The 15,666-nt window shown below is 45.7% G+C and overlaps 1 protein-coding gene across 1 annotated transcript in view; it reads left to right on the plus strand.

The window, feature by feature from the left end:
* The first annotated feature begins 7,553 nt into the window (after nt 1-7,553).
* The window catches only part of LOC109483236 (alkaline phosphatase-like), a 12,179-nt gene continuing 4,066 nt past the window's right edge, over nt 7,554-15,666 (plus strand). The window contains exons 1-8 of the mRNA XM_019786217.1: nt 7,554-7,652; nt 9,098-9,420; nt 11,780-11,954; nt 12,285-12,460; nt 12,844-13,036; nt 13,291-13,431; nt 13,682-13,764; nt 14,058-14,166. Of these exons, the coding sequence (XP_019641776.1) occupies nt 7,580-7,652; nt 9,098-9,420; nt 11,780-11,954; nt 12,285-12,460; nt 12,844-13,036; nt 13,291-13,431; nt 13,682-13,764; nt 14,058-14,166 (1,273 nt within the window). The 5' untranslated portion in view covers nt 7,554-7,579. The remainder of the gene's footprint in view (nt 7,653-9,097; nt 9,421-11,779; nt 11,955-12,284; nt 12,461-12,843; nt 13,037-13,290; nt 13,432-13,681; nt 13,765-14,057; nt 14,167-15,666) is intronic.

A 15,666-nucleotide genomic window follows, 5' to 3' on the forward strand; every position in this document is an offset into this window, starting at 1 on the left:
AAAAAGAGTTCCTCTCCGGGGATCGAACTCTCTATGTCCAAACCCCGCCACGTGCACCGCCACTCAGCGTCTCTACCGCCTACATGAGCCATCTGATTACGTAATTGTCTGCCTGCCTAAGCAACATAGTATACATAGCGATCCGAGAAAATTGGGCAGGTCTGAGCAGGATGAACGAATTATGATTGAAGCATGAAAGCCCTTCTTTAAAAAGAGTAAGTATCAAACGTATTGACATTCCTGAGTAAGAACAATGCAGCAGGCAAACGTTAAAGTGCAAACATAATAGAGAAACATAGAAGGACTTTTCATGCAGATGTAGATAATACTTTGCATGTAGATGTAGATGCAACAACGTCATCAGGCGACATGCGGCATTATTTTTCGTCATTAACATAATTTATGCAATCATCTTTAGATTTGTAGTACGATCAATAAATTAGCGCCTAAAAACTTATGTAACCATACTTCGATGTAGTAAGCCTTTATTTAAACTCGATAGTTTGTTCGGTTACATATGACCGCTTTTCAACAAGGTCGAGGGTGAGGGCGGGGTCACGGATTACAAATCAAACCAAAATATAATACAAAATCAAAACAAAATGCAAATCAAAATATGATACAAAAATAAATAGTAAACCATCAGTCCGATCAATGATATGTCCCTAGATGAGACTGTTACTACAAAAAGTTTCTTTTTGTAAAGAATATGAATTAAAATGGCAGCAAGTCTATTGCATACACCACAAACCGGAAAGAAGTAAACAGGTATTGCATGCCCTGCAGTGTTACCAAACTACCAAAGAAACAAAGAAAGAAAGAAGAATAGATTCCGTATCATTACAGATGCAGCCGATAGTAAAAAAAGTCCCAACTTACACATTGTATATATGCCAAAGGTGTTAACTATTGCCTCAAGGTAAGTATCACGCCCACAAGCCTACGCCTTAAAACTTCCATCAGAGGCTTCAACCCCAACAAGATCATCTTTAACGCGGAAAGAAAATTACTAAACGAAAGGGTAAGACAGATCAACTACAAATTGGACGGCCTAAACGCGAGGAAATATAACCTTGAAAAACTACTGAGGGAGAAACTATCAGACGAGATTTTTGCCGAAACTAAGGAGTTCATAACACGCGGACAGCGTGCTCAGCACGAGAAGGGAAAAGACAGACAGACGACCAAATTTGATCGTTTACAGCAAAAGAAGACTATTAGCGCAGCAGATAGTGACCCAAATTGGAGATCAAACAGTTCCGAACCCAAAACCACTACACAGACCAAAACAGACAAGAGGTGGGTAAAAAACCTAAGTAGCCATACTCTCACAGAACCAGAGAAATCACTGCTTTCTAATAAAGGTCTAAACTTCGCAGTAACACCCAACAAGATTCCTAACATTGACATTGTCACAGAAACCGAGTCAGCAATTCATCGGGCACGTTTACCACAGAGACAAGCTGAAGCCTTGCGCACCAAAGTAGCTACCACCCTAAAAGTCTCCAAACGCCCTGCTAGTAACATCACACGGGAAGAACTTACCGCTCTCAAAGACTTAGCCACCAATCAATACATATTGATTCTTCCTGCAGACAAGGGCAGATGCACAGTAGTCTTAGACAGGGAGCAGTACGACAGGAAGGTACAGGACCGTCTATTGGGGGACAAAGACACCTACATGCCCTTGAAAAAGGAACCCACTATCAAGTTTAAAGGGACTATCAGTACAGCTCTCAAGAAATTGCAAACTGAAGGAGTTCTGGATCGCGCCACCTACCTAAAACTCAATCCCACAACGGAACAACGCCCTGCTTTCTACGGCCTTCCCAAAATCCACAAAGTGTCCCTCTACGACCCATAGTCTCCAGCATATGCTCTGTCACCTACGAGTTAGCAGGTTTAGGTCTAGCCAAGATTTTGGGACCACTAGTGGGGAAATCTCAGCACCATGTACAGAATAGTCAACAAAATCAAAGACATTCATGTAGAGGATGATGAAACCATCACTTCGTATGACGTGTGCTCACTTTTCACCTCCATACCACCTAAGGAAGCAGTGTCCGTACTCAGGGAAGCCTTGGAAGCCGACGATACACTTGCAGATAGAACCAACCTATCCGTTGACCAAGTTTGTGAGCTACTAGAACTCTTAGGATGCACATACTTTACCTACAAAGGACAGTTCTACCAACAAATGCACGGCTGTGCTATGGGATCACCAGTTTCACCGTTGTAAACCTGTACATGGAGACGTTTGAAAACAAAGCCCTCAGCACTTTCAATGACACTCCCCCGGCCAACTGGTTTCGATATGTAGATGACATTTGGTGCAGATTGAAAAAGAGGGTAGCCGCTGATTTCTTTGACCACATCAACCAGATAGATGACCAACATCAAGTTCACACAGGAGCCAAGTCATGACAACATGTTCCCTTTCCTAGACACCGAAACTATCGTAGAGGAAGATGGTGACCTTCGTTTCGAAGTGTACAGGAAACCAACCCACACTGATCAATACCTGGCCTTTGATTCCCACCACCCTTTGGAACACAAACTAGCAGTGATCAAAACTCTCTTCCATCGTGCAGACCACATTATCACCTTCAGACCAAGCCAAAACGGACGACCATAGACACCTCAGAGGTGCCCTGGCTAAGTATGGCTACCAAAACTGGACTTTCAACAAAGCGCTCAAACCTTCGGATAAGTCTAAGAAAACCCAGAAGTGCAAACCATTGACCAACAAAAACAAGGTCAACATCACTATTCCGTATGTCCAAGGAGTATCTGAGAAACTTCGACGGATCTTCCAAAACTTCAACATAGCCACTAACTTCAAACCTCACTCAACCCTCAGACAAAGACTGGTACACCCTAAGGACCGACCTCACAAAGGTACCAAGGCGAATGTTATTTACAGACTCAAATGTGAGGAGCCCAATTGTAACAACACCTACATCGGAGAGACAAGTCGATCGCTCAAAGTAAGATACAAAGAACATTGCCGACCTAGTGCCAACGGCTACTCCTCAGCTATTTTCCACCACCTACAACACAACCAGGGCCACTCTTTCAAACTCGAGTCCACTGATATCTTAGACCGCGAAACACGCTGGTGGGAACGGGGTGTTAAAGAGGCAATCATGATATGAAAGAATGTACAACCCCACCCTCAACAGGGAAGGGGGGCTACGGGGCGATCTTTCCGGCACAAGGCTTGTTGTTTGGCACTCCCAGCCCCGAGGACAGACAACACTAAAGCTCCTGTTCTGTATAATAGGGGCTTTCTGTCTAATTTGCATTATCTTGTCTTGATTTGTCTGACGTCGACTTTTGTTCCTTTTTCGACTTCCAAAACATTTGTCTTCACTTTATTTGCATATCAATCAGTAGGTTGTGCTTATAAACCTGCATTTCCCCTCTGGTCCCTCAGTCACTGACGAAAGCTAGTGGATACTAGCTGAAACGTCTGACGTTTTCAAAATCATATCCAGTTGCTTGAGTAACTGCTTTTTGGCGTGTTAACTATTGGTTTATATCTGAGGCACATCCACACAAAATCACAGATCATTTGGGTATAATACTTAGCCTGGGTGCCATCCCCAGTAGTATTCGCCCGCTCTATAATGTCACAACCAGTGGTAGCTAGCGACATTATAGAGCGGGTGAATACTACTGGAGATGGCACCCAGGCTATATGATACTAGTACCAGGTGACCGTTTTCTCAATAGGTGGCGCTGAAGTCTCAACACTCTTGGATACTCACCTAGCTAGTGCGTTTCACTATCATCAGTCAGTTTTATTGTTTTATGTAGCCCGGGGAACACACCTCATTGTCTAGACTGTGACCTGTGAGAACTGTACCTTGTACATGTAGGTATGTCCTGTACAATGTGAATCATTGATAAGTCCGAAATACAATCACAGGACTATTTGTTGACATTGTCAAGCACTGAGGGGGCGTTTACGTTTGTTCTACACTTAAAATTTCGCTCCGTCATTGTGACAAGTCTCGCTGCAGGCAGCTTTACAACCTTGCAATTGTTTGAGAGTGATTGAGGAGCTCATTTAGATGGTCAGTGCCAAGAGCCTGAAAAATGTAGTGGCAAACTGTCTCCACTGGCACTATTTGGCCAATTTCTACCTTTTCCATGCTGCCCTCCTCAGGCCACAACAAGTAAATTTTATGGATGACATCCCCCGTAGACTCCAAATCTTATGCGAGTGGGTAAAAAAAACAAGGCGGGCCAAAAAAAACAAGGTTCCTACATTTTAAAATTTTGACGCAAGTCATTGTACAGATGGTTTGGATTCAGTGGGAACATCACATATACACAGCCAACATCACATATCACTGCATCAAAGTGAAAAACAAAACATCAGAGCTTTTTCTTGTCTCCTCTCTTTATAGTTATCTGTCGGCGTGGCAACAGACATCTTTGCCCAGCCATCCACAGAAGGATACATCATATCACAACCATTTCGAAACACAAGTTGCTCAGCAGGTGGTTAAACCCCTGACCATGATTTGCAAATCAAGCCTTGAGTCTTCTGAACTACCAGAACAGTGGAGAGAGGCCAATATTACCCCTATTTTTAAAAAAAGGGAGTAAAGAAGACCCAGCAAATTATCGACCGGTATCCCTGACCTCAGTAATTTGCAAGATGCTGGAGAGGGTAATTTCAGACACAGTAATTGAACATATCAAGTTAAATAACTTGGCGTGCCCGGAACAACATGGTTTTTCTAAAGGGAAGTCTACGGTTACAAATTTGTTAGAGGCTCTTGATGTTTGGACAGAGGCACTTAGCCATGGCTTACCCGTTGACGTGATCTTTCTTGACTATGCTAAGGCATTCGATACAGTGCCACATGAGCGTCTACTTGGAAAAATTGAGTCCTTCGGCGTGGGCAAGAGTTTACTTAAGTGGATCCGAGGCTTCTTGACCATGAGGAGACAAAGGGTTGTAAATGGGGAAAGTTCGAGCTGGAAACCTGTCACTAGCGGAGTTCCGCAGGGCTCAGTTTTAGGACCCTTACTCTTCATGATATTTGTGTGTGACATTCCAGAAAGTCTGCATAACTTTGTGTCAATGTTCGTAGATGACACTAAGATTTACACGACTGTTCAAGAGTGTGAAAAAAGTCAACATCTTAGATGTCTGCAAGCTGACTTGAACATCTTACAGGAATGGTCTTTCAAGATGCAGATGAAATTCCACCCAGACAAATGTAAAGTTATGCATCTTGGAAAACGCAACCCTCAACACAATTATACAATGATGAAAGAGAATGGTGTAGCCCACACACTGAGTACTATAAAGGAGGAGAAAGATCTGGGGGTATTGATTGACCATAAATTGACCTTTACTCAGCATGTCCAGGGACAAGTCAATAAGGCAAACAAAGTATTAGGAACCATTAAGCACACTTTCCGATACTTGGATGTGGAATCGTTTTTGCTCTTGTATAAAAGCCTTGTTCGACTCCACCTCGAATATGCGAGCGTTACTTGGAGTCCAAAAACAAAGAGGGATCAGGACTCTCTGGAGAGAGTGCAGCGTAGGGCAACGCGCCTCGTGCAATCCATTTCACATCTGCCATACCCCGACAGACTTAGAGTATTGGGATTACCAACACTGTACTTCCGTAGGCTGAGAGCCGATGTGATTGAGGTGTACAAGATCTCACATGGATTTGATAAACTGCGGACAGAAAATCACTGTAACCTCTGTAACAGGTCAATGTTCACGCCCAGTTTATCTAAAAAAAACTAGAGGGCATGCCTACAAGTACCAGGTACAAAAATCAAATGGACCCAGGTCCAACTTCTTCCCTGCAAGAACAACCCCAATTTGGAATAAACTGTCACCAGCCACAGTAAACAGCATCTCAGTAAATGTATTCAAGACCAAGTTGGCTATAGAGTGGAAGGATCACCCTGATAGATACGGATACGTCGTCTCCTACTGAATGCCCAAACTGTCTACACCACGAAGACGGCCTCATTACCCAGTAACTTAGGTCACATTTGAAACGGCGCCCGTTCGGCATGTCCTCGGTGTAGACGCCGGCCGGCGTCATGACGCCGAGCGTGCGCCGTACTGTCAGGGTCACAATTAAATGTTCCTTTACGGCTCCCTATCGGGGCCTGGTTGTGCTCCGGCCGGCGGCTCTCATTAATATTCATAAACTTTTGCGGCCGGTTTCTGTCAGGGACGCCTCCGGTGCCCGGTCAGTCGCCCGTCTTGACCCGTGCTGCGTGTGGTAGGATGCCGACCGGCTCTTACAGTTCGGTCGGGCATCTGTCAGGTCCCTGGCGGGTTCCTGGCGGGATCCCGACGGGCTCCTCTCGTGTTTTTGAGCAGGTACATATATAAGCGCTGCACTGCCTGCTACCGTTCACTTGTTTTGTAATGTACGACACGTCAAGTAAAGAGTACACTGAAGACTGAAGTTGGCGATGCAGCGTTCAGTGCAACCTGCAGACAACTTAAAAGCCCGTCTGAAAGTTGAGATTGGTGATAGCGCATCACCAGTACAACCTACATGTAGGTCTTCTGGCATTGGTAGCCGGAGAAGAGAGGCAGGCAGAAACGGTGCGTCGCAAAAGTCACTGAGGGCCTACTTTCGAAAGTACTTCAACAGTGACGCAGGAAGTACTTCAGCAGTGACGCAGGAAGTGTGCTGTGGCAGCTCCTTGCTATTGAGCAATAAAACCACTGAATATCGTTACTTCTGTTGAAATTTGGACTGAAAATGAATGCCAATAACTTCTGCTTCCATTTCATTACGAAGGCATGTGATGTAACAAGAGATAATGTCAGACACATTCTATTCCTGCTATGATCTGTTTTATGAAGCTGGCAAGAGAGCCGTGCCGGCTGTTTTCCCTTGCCCTTCAACATTCTGACACACAAATACAAGGTGTAACACACACAAGTACACGATGTAACACACACGTGGTGAACTGTGCGACGTAGTCTGAGGCAGGAGTTTATTATGCTCCCTATAACCCCCTTTTCCTGACCATCTGATGCACTGATCAGCACATGTGACGTCATAACCTTAGGCAGGTGCCTGTTCGGCCGCCCGACGGGTCCCGGGCAGTGAGGTTACGGCGTCGCTTCGGCGTATTTCACCGAACGGGGACCGAAGTTTAACTCTGAGTTAATCGATTCGGCGACCGCGCGGGGCCAAAAATAGGCCGGCAGCCGTCGGGAAGCCCGCCGGTCTCCGTCCAGGTCCCGTTCGGTAGTGCCAAAAAACACGCCGAACACGCGCCGAGCGGGCCCCTTTCTTGAATTGTGACCTAAGCATAAGCCAACGCCCGTGTTTTCATTCTTCCCCCACATTTTGGGCGCGGTGACGAGCGTTGTGGAAATTCGGCCCACGTCCCTACCGTTAAAGGAACGCTCCATCAAAGTTCGGCCAGTGTGACCGGGCTAAGGTCGCGCAAAGGGCGCCGCGCCCTGGTGGCACCGTGCTGGTGGACGGGGGTATAAATGATTAACTGTCACGTAGTACACGTAGAACGTCTAGCTATAGTTCAGTCTGAACCACCTGCAAAAAACATGGCTACAGTTCGGATGGCTGCAAGACTTTTTCTAGTGGCAGTGTTCATAGCGACAGCGTTCGGCAAACCAGGTACGAGTATCTAATGAGTTTTGTTCAATTTGGTAGGTATATATAGAATACAACACGGGGTATTCCGTATCGCCCGAGGTATCGGCCCGACCGCGGGTCGGATCGCCCACGGCCGCAGGCTGGAGGGCGATCCGACTCGCGGGAGGGCCGGACCGAGGGCGATGCGGAATACACCGTGTTGTATTCTATATTTATGTCATACCCACCCAAGAACACACGCCTTTCAATGCATGATGATCATATGAGCCAAAAGTTGGTGACACTAAACCCTAAAATGCAACAACATCAATTCCAACGTCCGGATTCTGTATTCGAATTTTTCGAAAGGGGCACACGCGGTTGGGGCGAAACGCGTTCGAACCGTTTTATGGAAGCCATGGAAGCGTTCGATAACGGGTTCCGGAGCGGGCCGTACTTTACGGTATGGCCCGGTCCGGAACCCGTTATCGAACGTTATCGCGGCCCGGGTATAAGGTTGTGTATACGTAGTCGCGTGTTTGTGTCGCATATTTAAACGTGAAGACGCGTCAAGAGGACTCGTTTACAAGAAGATAAATCAATAATTCTGATTTTTAGGTAGGTTTTGAATTGAAAGGTTTTGTCTGATTTCTACTTTGGATTTACCGTTTTTTAGCATTTCACCGAACAAACACACACACACACACTGCTCACACATACGGACGTTAGTCTAGCCTATGTAACTTAAGGGATTGAAAACAACAGAGTGTCGAGTGTGCTGTGTTCGCCAACCCTACACGTGAGAGCATTTCCCCAAACACGGGTACATGTAAATGGCATGATCACAGCGTGCTAAGCACCTGACACACGGTGGTTCGTAAATGATTCCATTGTCTTGTGGTGGAAAAGGTAGCAGTGCGCGTGAGTCGACGGTAGGTCTTGTAAATCCTATATAAAGTATAAGATTATGATCTAAAAGACAACAAAACACACAAAACCCAAAACAATCATCATGGAATTCTTTGAAAACATTTTCTCTAGAAGCAAAAAAAAAAACTTAACATAAACAGTAACATTGGACTTAGTCCTGTGTAACTGGGAGCAGTGTTGACTTTGTAGGAAGAGGAAATCGACGAACAGTTTCTGTTAATGAATGATTGACTGATATACTAGTAGGTGACGCTGTTCAAATAGGCGGAGCCAGTAAGAACGGGGTTAGCTGTAGTTAGTTTAGTTTGATCACTCGTGAAAGAAAGATGGCAAACATACATCTACCTACATACATGTACGTCTAACATCTAATAGTAGTGACTGCACGTAAAGCCCTTTGTGTAAATAATTTGGCAGACGTTTTCTGATGAACAAGTCGTCAGTCATACTTCATCGCCGTCAGTGTCACACTGACAACAAACATCTCATATCAGACGATGTTCAAACCAAAATGGTGGGAGCATGAGCAAACCTTTTTATTTACATTTCTCTGACAGCCTACGATGACTCTTCTGACGAGGACCATTCGGCGCATCTGCTAGCGCGCAGTGCGCATGCACAGTCAAGAGCAACAGCACCCACCGACCAGGAGCGCACGCCCGAGTACTGGAGCGACATGGCGCGGGCGTCCCTCGCCGCCGCTCTCCGCCTGCAGACCTTAAACACGAACGTGGCCAAGAACGTGGTGCTGTTCCTGGGAGACGGGATGGGCGTCTCCACGGTAACCACGGCCCGGATCCTGAAGGGACAAAAGGCGGGAAACCCGGGAGAGGAGACCGTGTTGGCCATGGACTCTCTACCGTACACTGCTATGTCTAAGGTCAGTGATATGCGACAATACTTCGTGCCCTTGCGAAAGAATTTCCTAAACACAGACTTATGTACCATGGATTAACGTGCATCACGAATATTAGTTCGTCGACCGTCCTCAATTACTCTGAGCACGTGAGTCCTTTGGGGCACTTAAGTAATCAATCGTAGTTGCCTGGTAAACGATATCGACCCCCGTCTGGGCTGAGTGTTGGCTCTAAAACAGATAGCCTCCTTTACTCCTCTCAGTATGAATGATTAGGAAGAAAAGTTATGCATAGCCTAAAATTGGACTACATCTCTTTATCTCTTTATTCTTTATTTCAAGCGCAATTGGCCCATAGTAGACAAACAATTAAAATAACAAGGTGCACACATAGTAAAAACGGTAGGGTTCGGTACATATACAAACGAGAAGGGCCTTACCGGTAGACTAGGCCGATATAGTGATCCCAGTAGTGACTGGTGGATGATAAGTCTGAGTGGATTGCGAGTTTTATGATTCTGTTATTACTGTTGAGGAGCCGATTGGTGAAAGAGTGTGTTAGTTTACGTCTGCGAGCATCGAAGGTATCGACAACCTCAGTCACAAACATTCGACTGGCGCTCTCGAATTTTCCATATGAAAACAATATTCTAAAGACGTTGTTATAAGCCGTTCGGAGTTTGCGAATAGCGCCCAGAGTGTAGCGTGTCCACAACTGGGCGCAATACATAGAGGAACAGTATGCGTTGAAAAGCGTGCGCTTCACTTCTGTAAAGGCAAACTTAAATTTACGAACTAAGGAATTGGCTCTGGTGTAGAAGCCTCTGATGTGAGTATTAACTCGTCATCAGACAGGTTGGTAGTTATCTGGTTGCCCAGGTAGTTCACAGAAGAAACATACTGTAGGTTAGTTCCATAAAGCCTTACTGAAGGGGGCGCACAGTTCAACCGAAGTCTGTCACATGGAAAGTACATACAATGGCTCTTCTTTTCGCTGAAGAGAATATCGTTGCGATCACCAAAGCTTTCACAAATCGAAATAAGTTTTTGCAGTCCTTTAACAGAAGGACAAATAATACATATGTCGTCTGCATACAAAAGATGGTTCACAATAGTACTGCCAATATAGCAGCCAACACAGCTCGAGTTCAGCTCAACACTAAGGTCAGAAATGTAAACATTAAAGAGAAAGGGAGACAGTAGGCTACCCTGTGGCACACCGTAACTTACAGTAAATTTGTCAGAAAGGGAGCTGCCCCAACGCACCCTAAAAGTCAGAGTATTATACCAGACTACGAGTAGCCGGACTATGTACAATGGAACGTGCCTATCAATTAGTTTTTTAAAGAGTGACCAATGATTGACTAGGTCAAACGCTTTTGCGGCGTCGAGGAAACATACAAACACGGGGGAGCCACGGCTCTGATAGTAACTGATTACCTCCTTCAACGCAAACACACACATGTCAGTGCCATGGTTTTTCTTGAAGCCAAACTGATTATCCGGACTATGTAGGTATTCCTCTAGGCGCTGTAGAAGCAAAATTTCCAGAGCTTTACAAAACGGGCTGGCAACCGCTATTGGCGTAGTTATCTCTATCAGTCACACTACCATTCTGTTTTTTGATGATGGGAATCATAACGGTACTGAGTAGCCTAGATGGAATGTACCCATGCCGGAGCACCGCAGAAAATAACAAGGACAGTAATGTGGACAGCCGGGGACCTGCATATTTCAGGTGCTCATCAGCAATCCCGTCAACATCACACGATTTACCATTGGTCAACTTGTTGATTGCTTCTGATACCTCGTCTACTGATACATACATTCCTGGGTTGTCAGCAACACCTGACTCAACTTTGGTATTTACAGAATTCAACAGTGTACTGTAGTGGTTCTTCCACATGTTAGAAATCTCCGACATCCCGGAGTGACCATCTACGGTACAGGGGAGACTAGGTCTGGTGCTGTTCTGGGAACGAAGGGCTGACCAAAAGCCCTTACTTCCCCCCTTATCTAAACTCTGTGCCAATGAGTCGGCCCGGAGTTGGGCTTCGTTCCGACGGCATTGTCGGAGAGAGTATTTAAATTTTGCCCTTGTAGTACGCATAAGTTCCCAAAAGACACCATGTTTGGGTCGACCATTCTCGCACCACAAAGTAAATGCGGCTCTGGCAGCACTATGACTTTCCTTGACAACATCATTCCAACCGGGAACCGAATGAGACGTAGTAGATTTTCTGCTAGGAATGGAATCTTTGGCAGCTTCCTGCAGAGCTGTAATAATCACATTACAGAATTGATCTAAAGAGTCCCTGTGGTTCTATAGCCACAATGGCTACTTACTGTATCATTAGACATGTGTATCACGTTTCCTTTGTAGACCTACAATATCGACGCGCAAGTGCCCGACTCAGCCGGGACTGCCACGGCGTTCCTGTGCGGGGTGAAGGTGGAGGGCGGGGTGGTCGGCGTGGACGGGAGAACACGGTACGGCAACTGCAGTTCCTCCAAGGGTCGCGAGGTAGAGTCCATCATCGTGCACGCAGAAAGAGCAGGTGTGCCCATGCTAGAGAAATTACTGTAATGATAGTTCATCTGTGTTGGTAGTTTAAAGTTAAAACTTTGGTTCCAACACAAAGAAATGTTTTCACCTATAGTTTGTGACCAGTCACTCTGGTCTTCTTCAATAGACTGACTCAATGAGGTTTGTCACGTGGCTTCTCTGAAGTGCGGCGTCAACACTGGGTCAAAGGTATCTGGTAAACGATATGTGCTTGAAATAACACATGTCTTGTTAAGAGCTTGGACAGATCGATATATATCAGATAAGGACACTTTACTGACCGAAGAATTGGTTAAGTTTGTTTTACGGTTCCGTTTGCAAGGGAAGTCGACAGGAATCGTCACCACCGCCCGAGTGACCCACGCCACGCCGTCGCCGGCCTACGCTCACTCCGCCGCACGCGGCTGGGAGGCCGACAGCGACCTGACCGCCGAGGCCCGGGACAACAACTGCACCGACATAGCCTATCAACTGGTGGAGGAAGCGCCCGATATAGAGGTACCAATATTAATGCTGGGAAAACATATTATTTTTGCTGTTTCCTCTTCGTCCGTTCCAAACACAATGACAAGAACCAGACGTCTGTCACCATGGTTACTGGTGTTGGGTTACATCATGTTGCAATTTCATAGCAGGAGGGATTTAGACTCCTGTCACCATATATATATATGGATGTGTTTGAGTAAGAATTAAGAGAGCAGACCATATGCGAAGGTAAACATTATGCATTTACTTTGCAAATGTTACCTTTCTAGTTAAATTTGATTTAACTGGAAATGTTACAGATGAATATAATGACTTGACAGGAAGCCTTAAACACCAAGATGGCGGACGCTGAATAGTCACGTGACCACAAACACGTCTGCCTATTTGCCTATCAGGTTATTATGGGAGGTGGAAGACGGAAGTTCACGCCCCGGAGCATGGCGGATCCGGAATCCGGATCCGGAGATCGAGACGACGGCGTAGATCTGATCCAGCGCTGGCAGGACAGTAAATCCGGAACGGCACGCTACGTCTGGAACGGAACAGACTTCAGAAATGTCGACCCGGACTCGACGGATTACCTTCTAGGTCTGCATACTTGTACTGTTACTATTCAGACATGGATTCAATGTTATGTCACATCTGTACATATTTATTGTGTTTTGTAAATGTTACTGGTGTATATAGTCATTCATTTTGCTGGCACAGCAATAAGCACAGTCATATAAAACGCATGCAAATGGCCCGTTATTGCTGTGGTTATTTGTGTTGACAGATATGTTTTGTTGTTGCTATTTGTGTTGACAGGCCTAGCTGTTTGTTGTTGTTATTTGTGTAAACAGGTCTGTTTGAGAGCAGTCACATGAAGTTCTCTGCTGACCGCACCTCAGACCCGGCCGAAGAGCCGACCATCGCTGACATGACCAGGAAGGCGATTCAAATCCTCCAGAAAAACACAAACGGTTTCTTCCTGCTAGTTGAAGGTTACTGAGTTATTCTATTGTTGTTTTTGTTTTATTGTACAGTATTTGATATCCTGCTATTGGCCTGTCATTGTCTGTGTATTATTTTTACCCTCTCGTGTGCCTCATAAAGAATTTCACATAGGCAAGATGTCGCCAGTTAAATGAGGATTCTGGACATGTCACGATCGAACGATCCAATGTTTTAATGACACGAGATCGTGTGTTAGAGTCCTGTATTGCTATAATCAAAATTATTTCTTTTGTCCAGGAGGCCGAATTGACCACGGCCATCACGGGGCCACGGCAGTCAAAGCTCTAGAGGAAACCGTGGCGCTTGATGACGCTGTGCAGGTACGTCATTACAATGGGTTAACGTTAATATAGCGCCACAGTCGTTGACGCTTGGGAATCAGTTGAACATAGGAGAGTCCGACCCTTAGATTTGTATGCAAACCACTGGCATAGTGGACAGCACGTATATCATGAAGTAATGACTGTAATTACATTTACAACTTCAGATTTACTTTGCAACCTCTAGGTTTAACCACCCATCATGGCCGACAATACTTACGTCATGGTCACGTGGGTGCAAACATCCTATCCTGTTGAGCATACATAACGCCGTCTCTTTCTCTTCACCACAGGTGGCTAAAGACATGCTGAGCACGTCTGACAGCCTGATTGTGGTGACGGCGGACCACTCCCACACACTGGCGTTTGCGGGCTACCCTGACAGGGGACACCCCATATTTGGTATGGTTCAACTCCATATTTGGTATGGTTCAACTCCATATTTGGTATGGTTCAACTCCATATTTGGTATGGTTCAACTCCATATTTGGTATGGTTCAACCCCATATTTGAGATAGTTCAACTCCATATTTGGTATGGTTTAACTTCATATTTTGTTTGGGGACACCCAATGTTCGGGACGATTATAAGACAGTATACAGGGTCGGGTGTGAGTGTCTGTGCCTGTCTCCGCAACTCCTAACATACCAAATATATCACTGCTATTTTTGCGTTGTGTGTTAGTCCGTCCCTCAGTCTATCTGTGTGTACACAATTTGTTGAAGGCTGCCTGATCTCTGATTACCACATGTTCATCACCGTTTCAGGGAAAAACGTGTACAAATACTCCAATCCTGACTACACCTGGGACGGTCTGCCGTACACCACCCTGCTGTACGGGAACGGCGCCGGGTACGGACTGGAGGAGACCACCCGGGGGAACACCACGCACGTCACACGGCAGAACATCACCGACGTCAATACAGGTACGGGCTGTCTGGAGTGTGGGGTCGTGTGGCGCAACGGCAGAGTGCTCGACACAGACTTAAAACCAAGAGCTCCCGGGTTCGTGTGTCCTACCATGATCGCCGATCGTGTTCCCTTGAGAAAGGCACTTTACACGACTTTCCTCACTTAACTCATGTGAAAATGAGTATTGACCATGCTTGAATTTTCCAAATAACGTTTCTGACCTGAAACCTTCCTCGTGTCAAATAGAATACTATCCAAGCAGAGGTTGGTGGGGGAAGATTGTGGCTTCTAATATTCCTATTTTTTCTGTCTCTACTGTGAAGGCTTCTGTACATTGAGTCTTACAGAAAATGAAGTCAGAACTCTGTCTATCATGTACAGCGGATAAGGAGTACAGACAACAGAGCGCCGTCCCGCTCCAGAGTGCGACGCACGCGGGGGAAGACGTCATCATCATGGCGGACGGACCCATGGCACACCTGTTCCACGGCGTGCAGGTCAGGAGAGTACAGCTTCATCTGTACATGTAGTGTAGAGGAAGTTGCACACTTACGTCTGAGTGTTCTCCTTACACTGTTGATAGATTTGCAATGAATAGTTGAAGGCATGCAAAAACAGTTTCCTATACAATTTGTTCAAAGCGCACTTGCAATACCGGGTATAGTTGTGATTTTGCCAGGTCCGGGAAGTATGTGCCGTTTTCAAAGTCAAAGACAAGGGTAAGGCGAGATAAAGTTGCACTGTCTGCTCTTTTTTTTACGTCTTTTCTAAGTTCCTAAAGCTATCGTCGGAAAGGAGTATGGGATGCCAGCAACGCGATGTTTTTTTGTTACTTCGACTCGATTGCTTATTCAGCACCAAGGACATGGACATTGGTGAACTGGTTTTGTTTTCATGTAGAAAATAATTTCTTTTGTTTTCTTGGCAGGAGCAACACTACATCGCCCATGTGATGATGTACGCAGCCTGTCTGGGGGAGTATACGGACCA

Source organism: Branchiostoma belcheri, unplaced genomic scaffold, assembly GCF_001625305.1.
Source record: "Branchiostoma belcheri isolate BF01 breed outbred unplaced genomic scaffold, Haploidv18h27 scaffold63, whole genome shotgun sequence".
Lineage (NCBI taxonomy): Eukaryota > Metazoa > Chordata > Leptocardii > Amphioxiformes > Branchiostomatidae > Branchiostoma > Branchiostoma belcheri.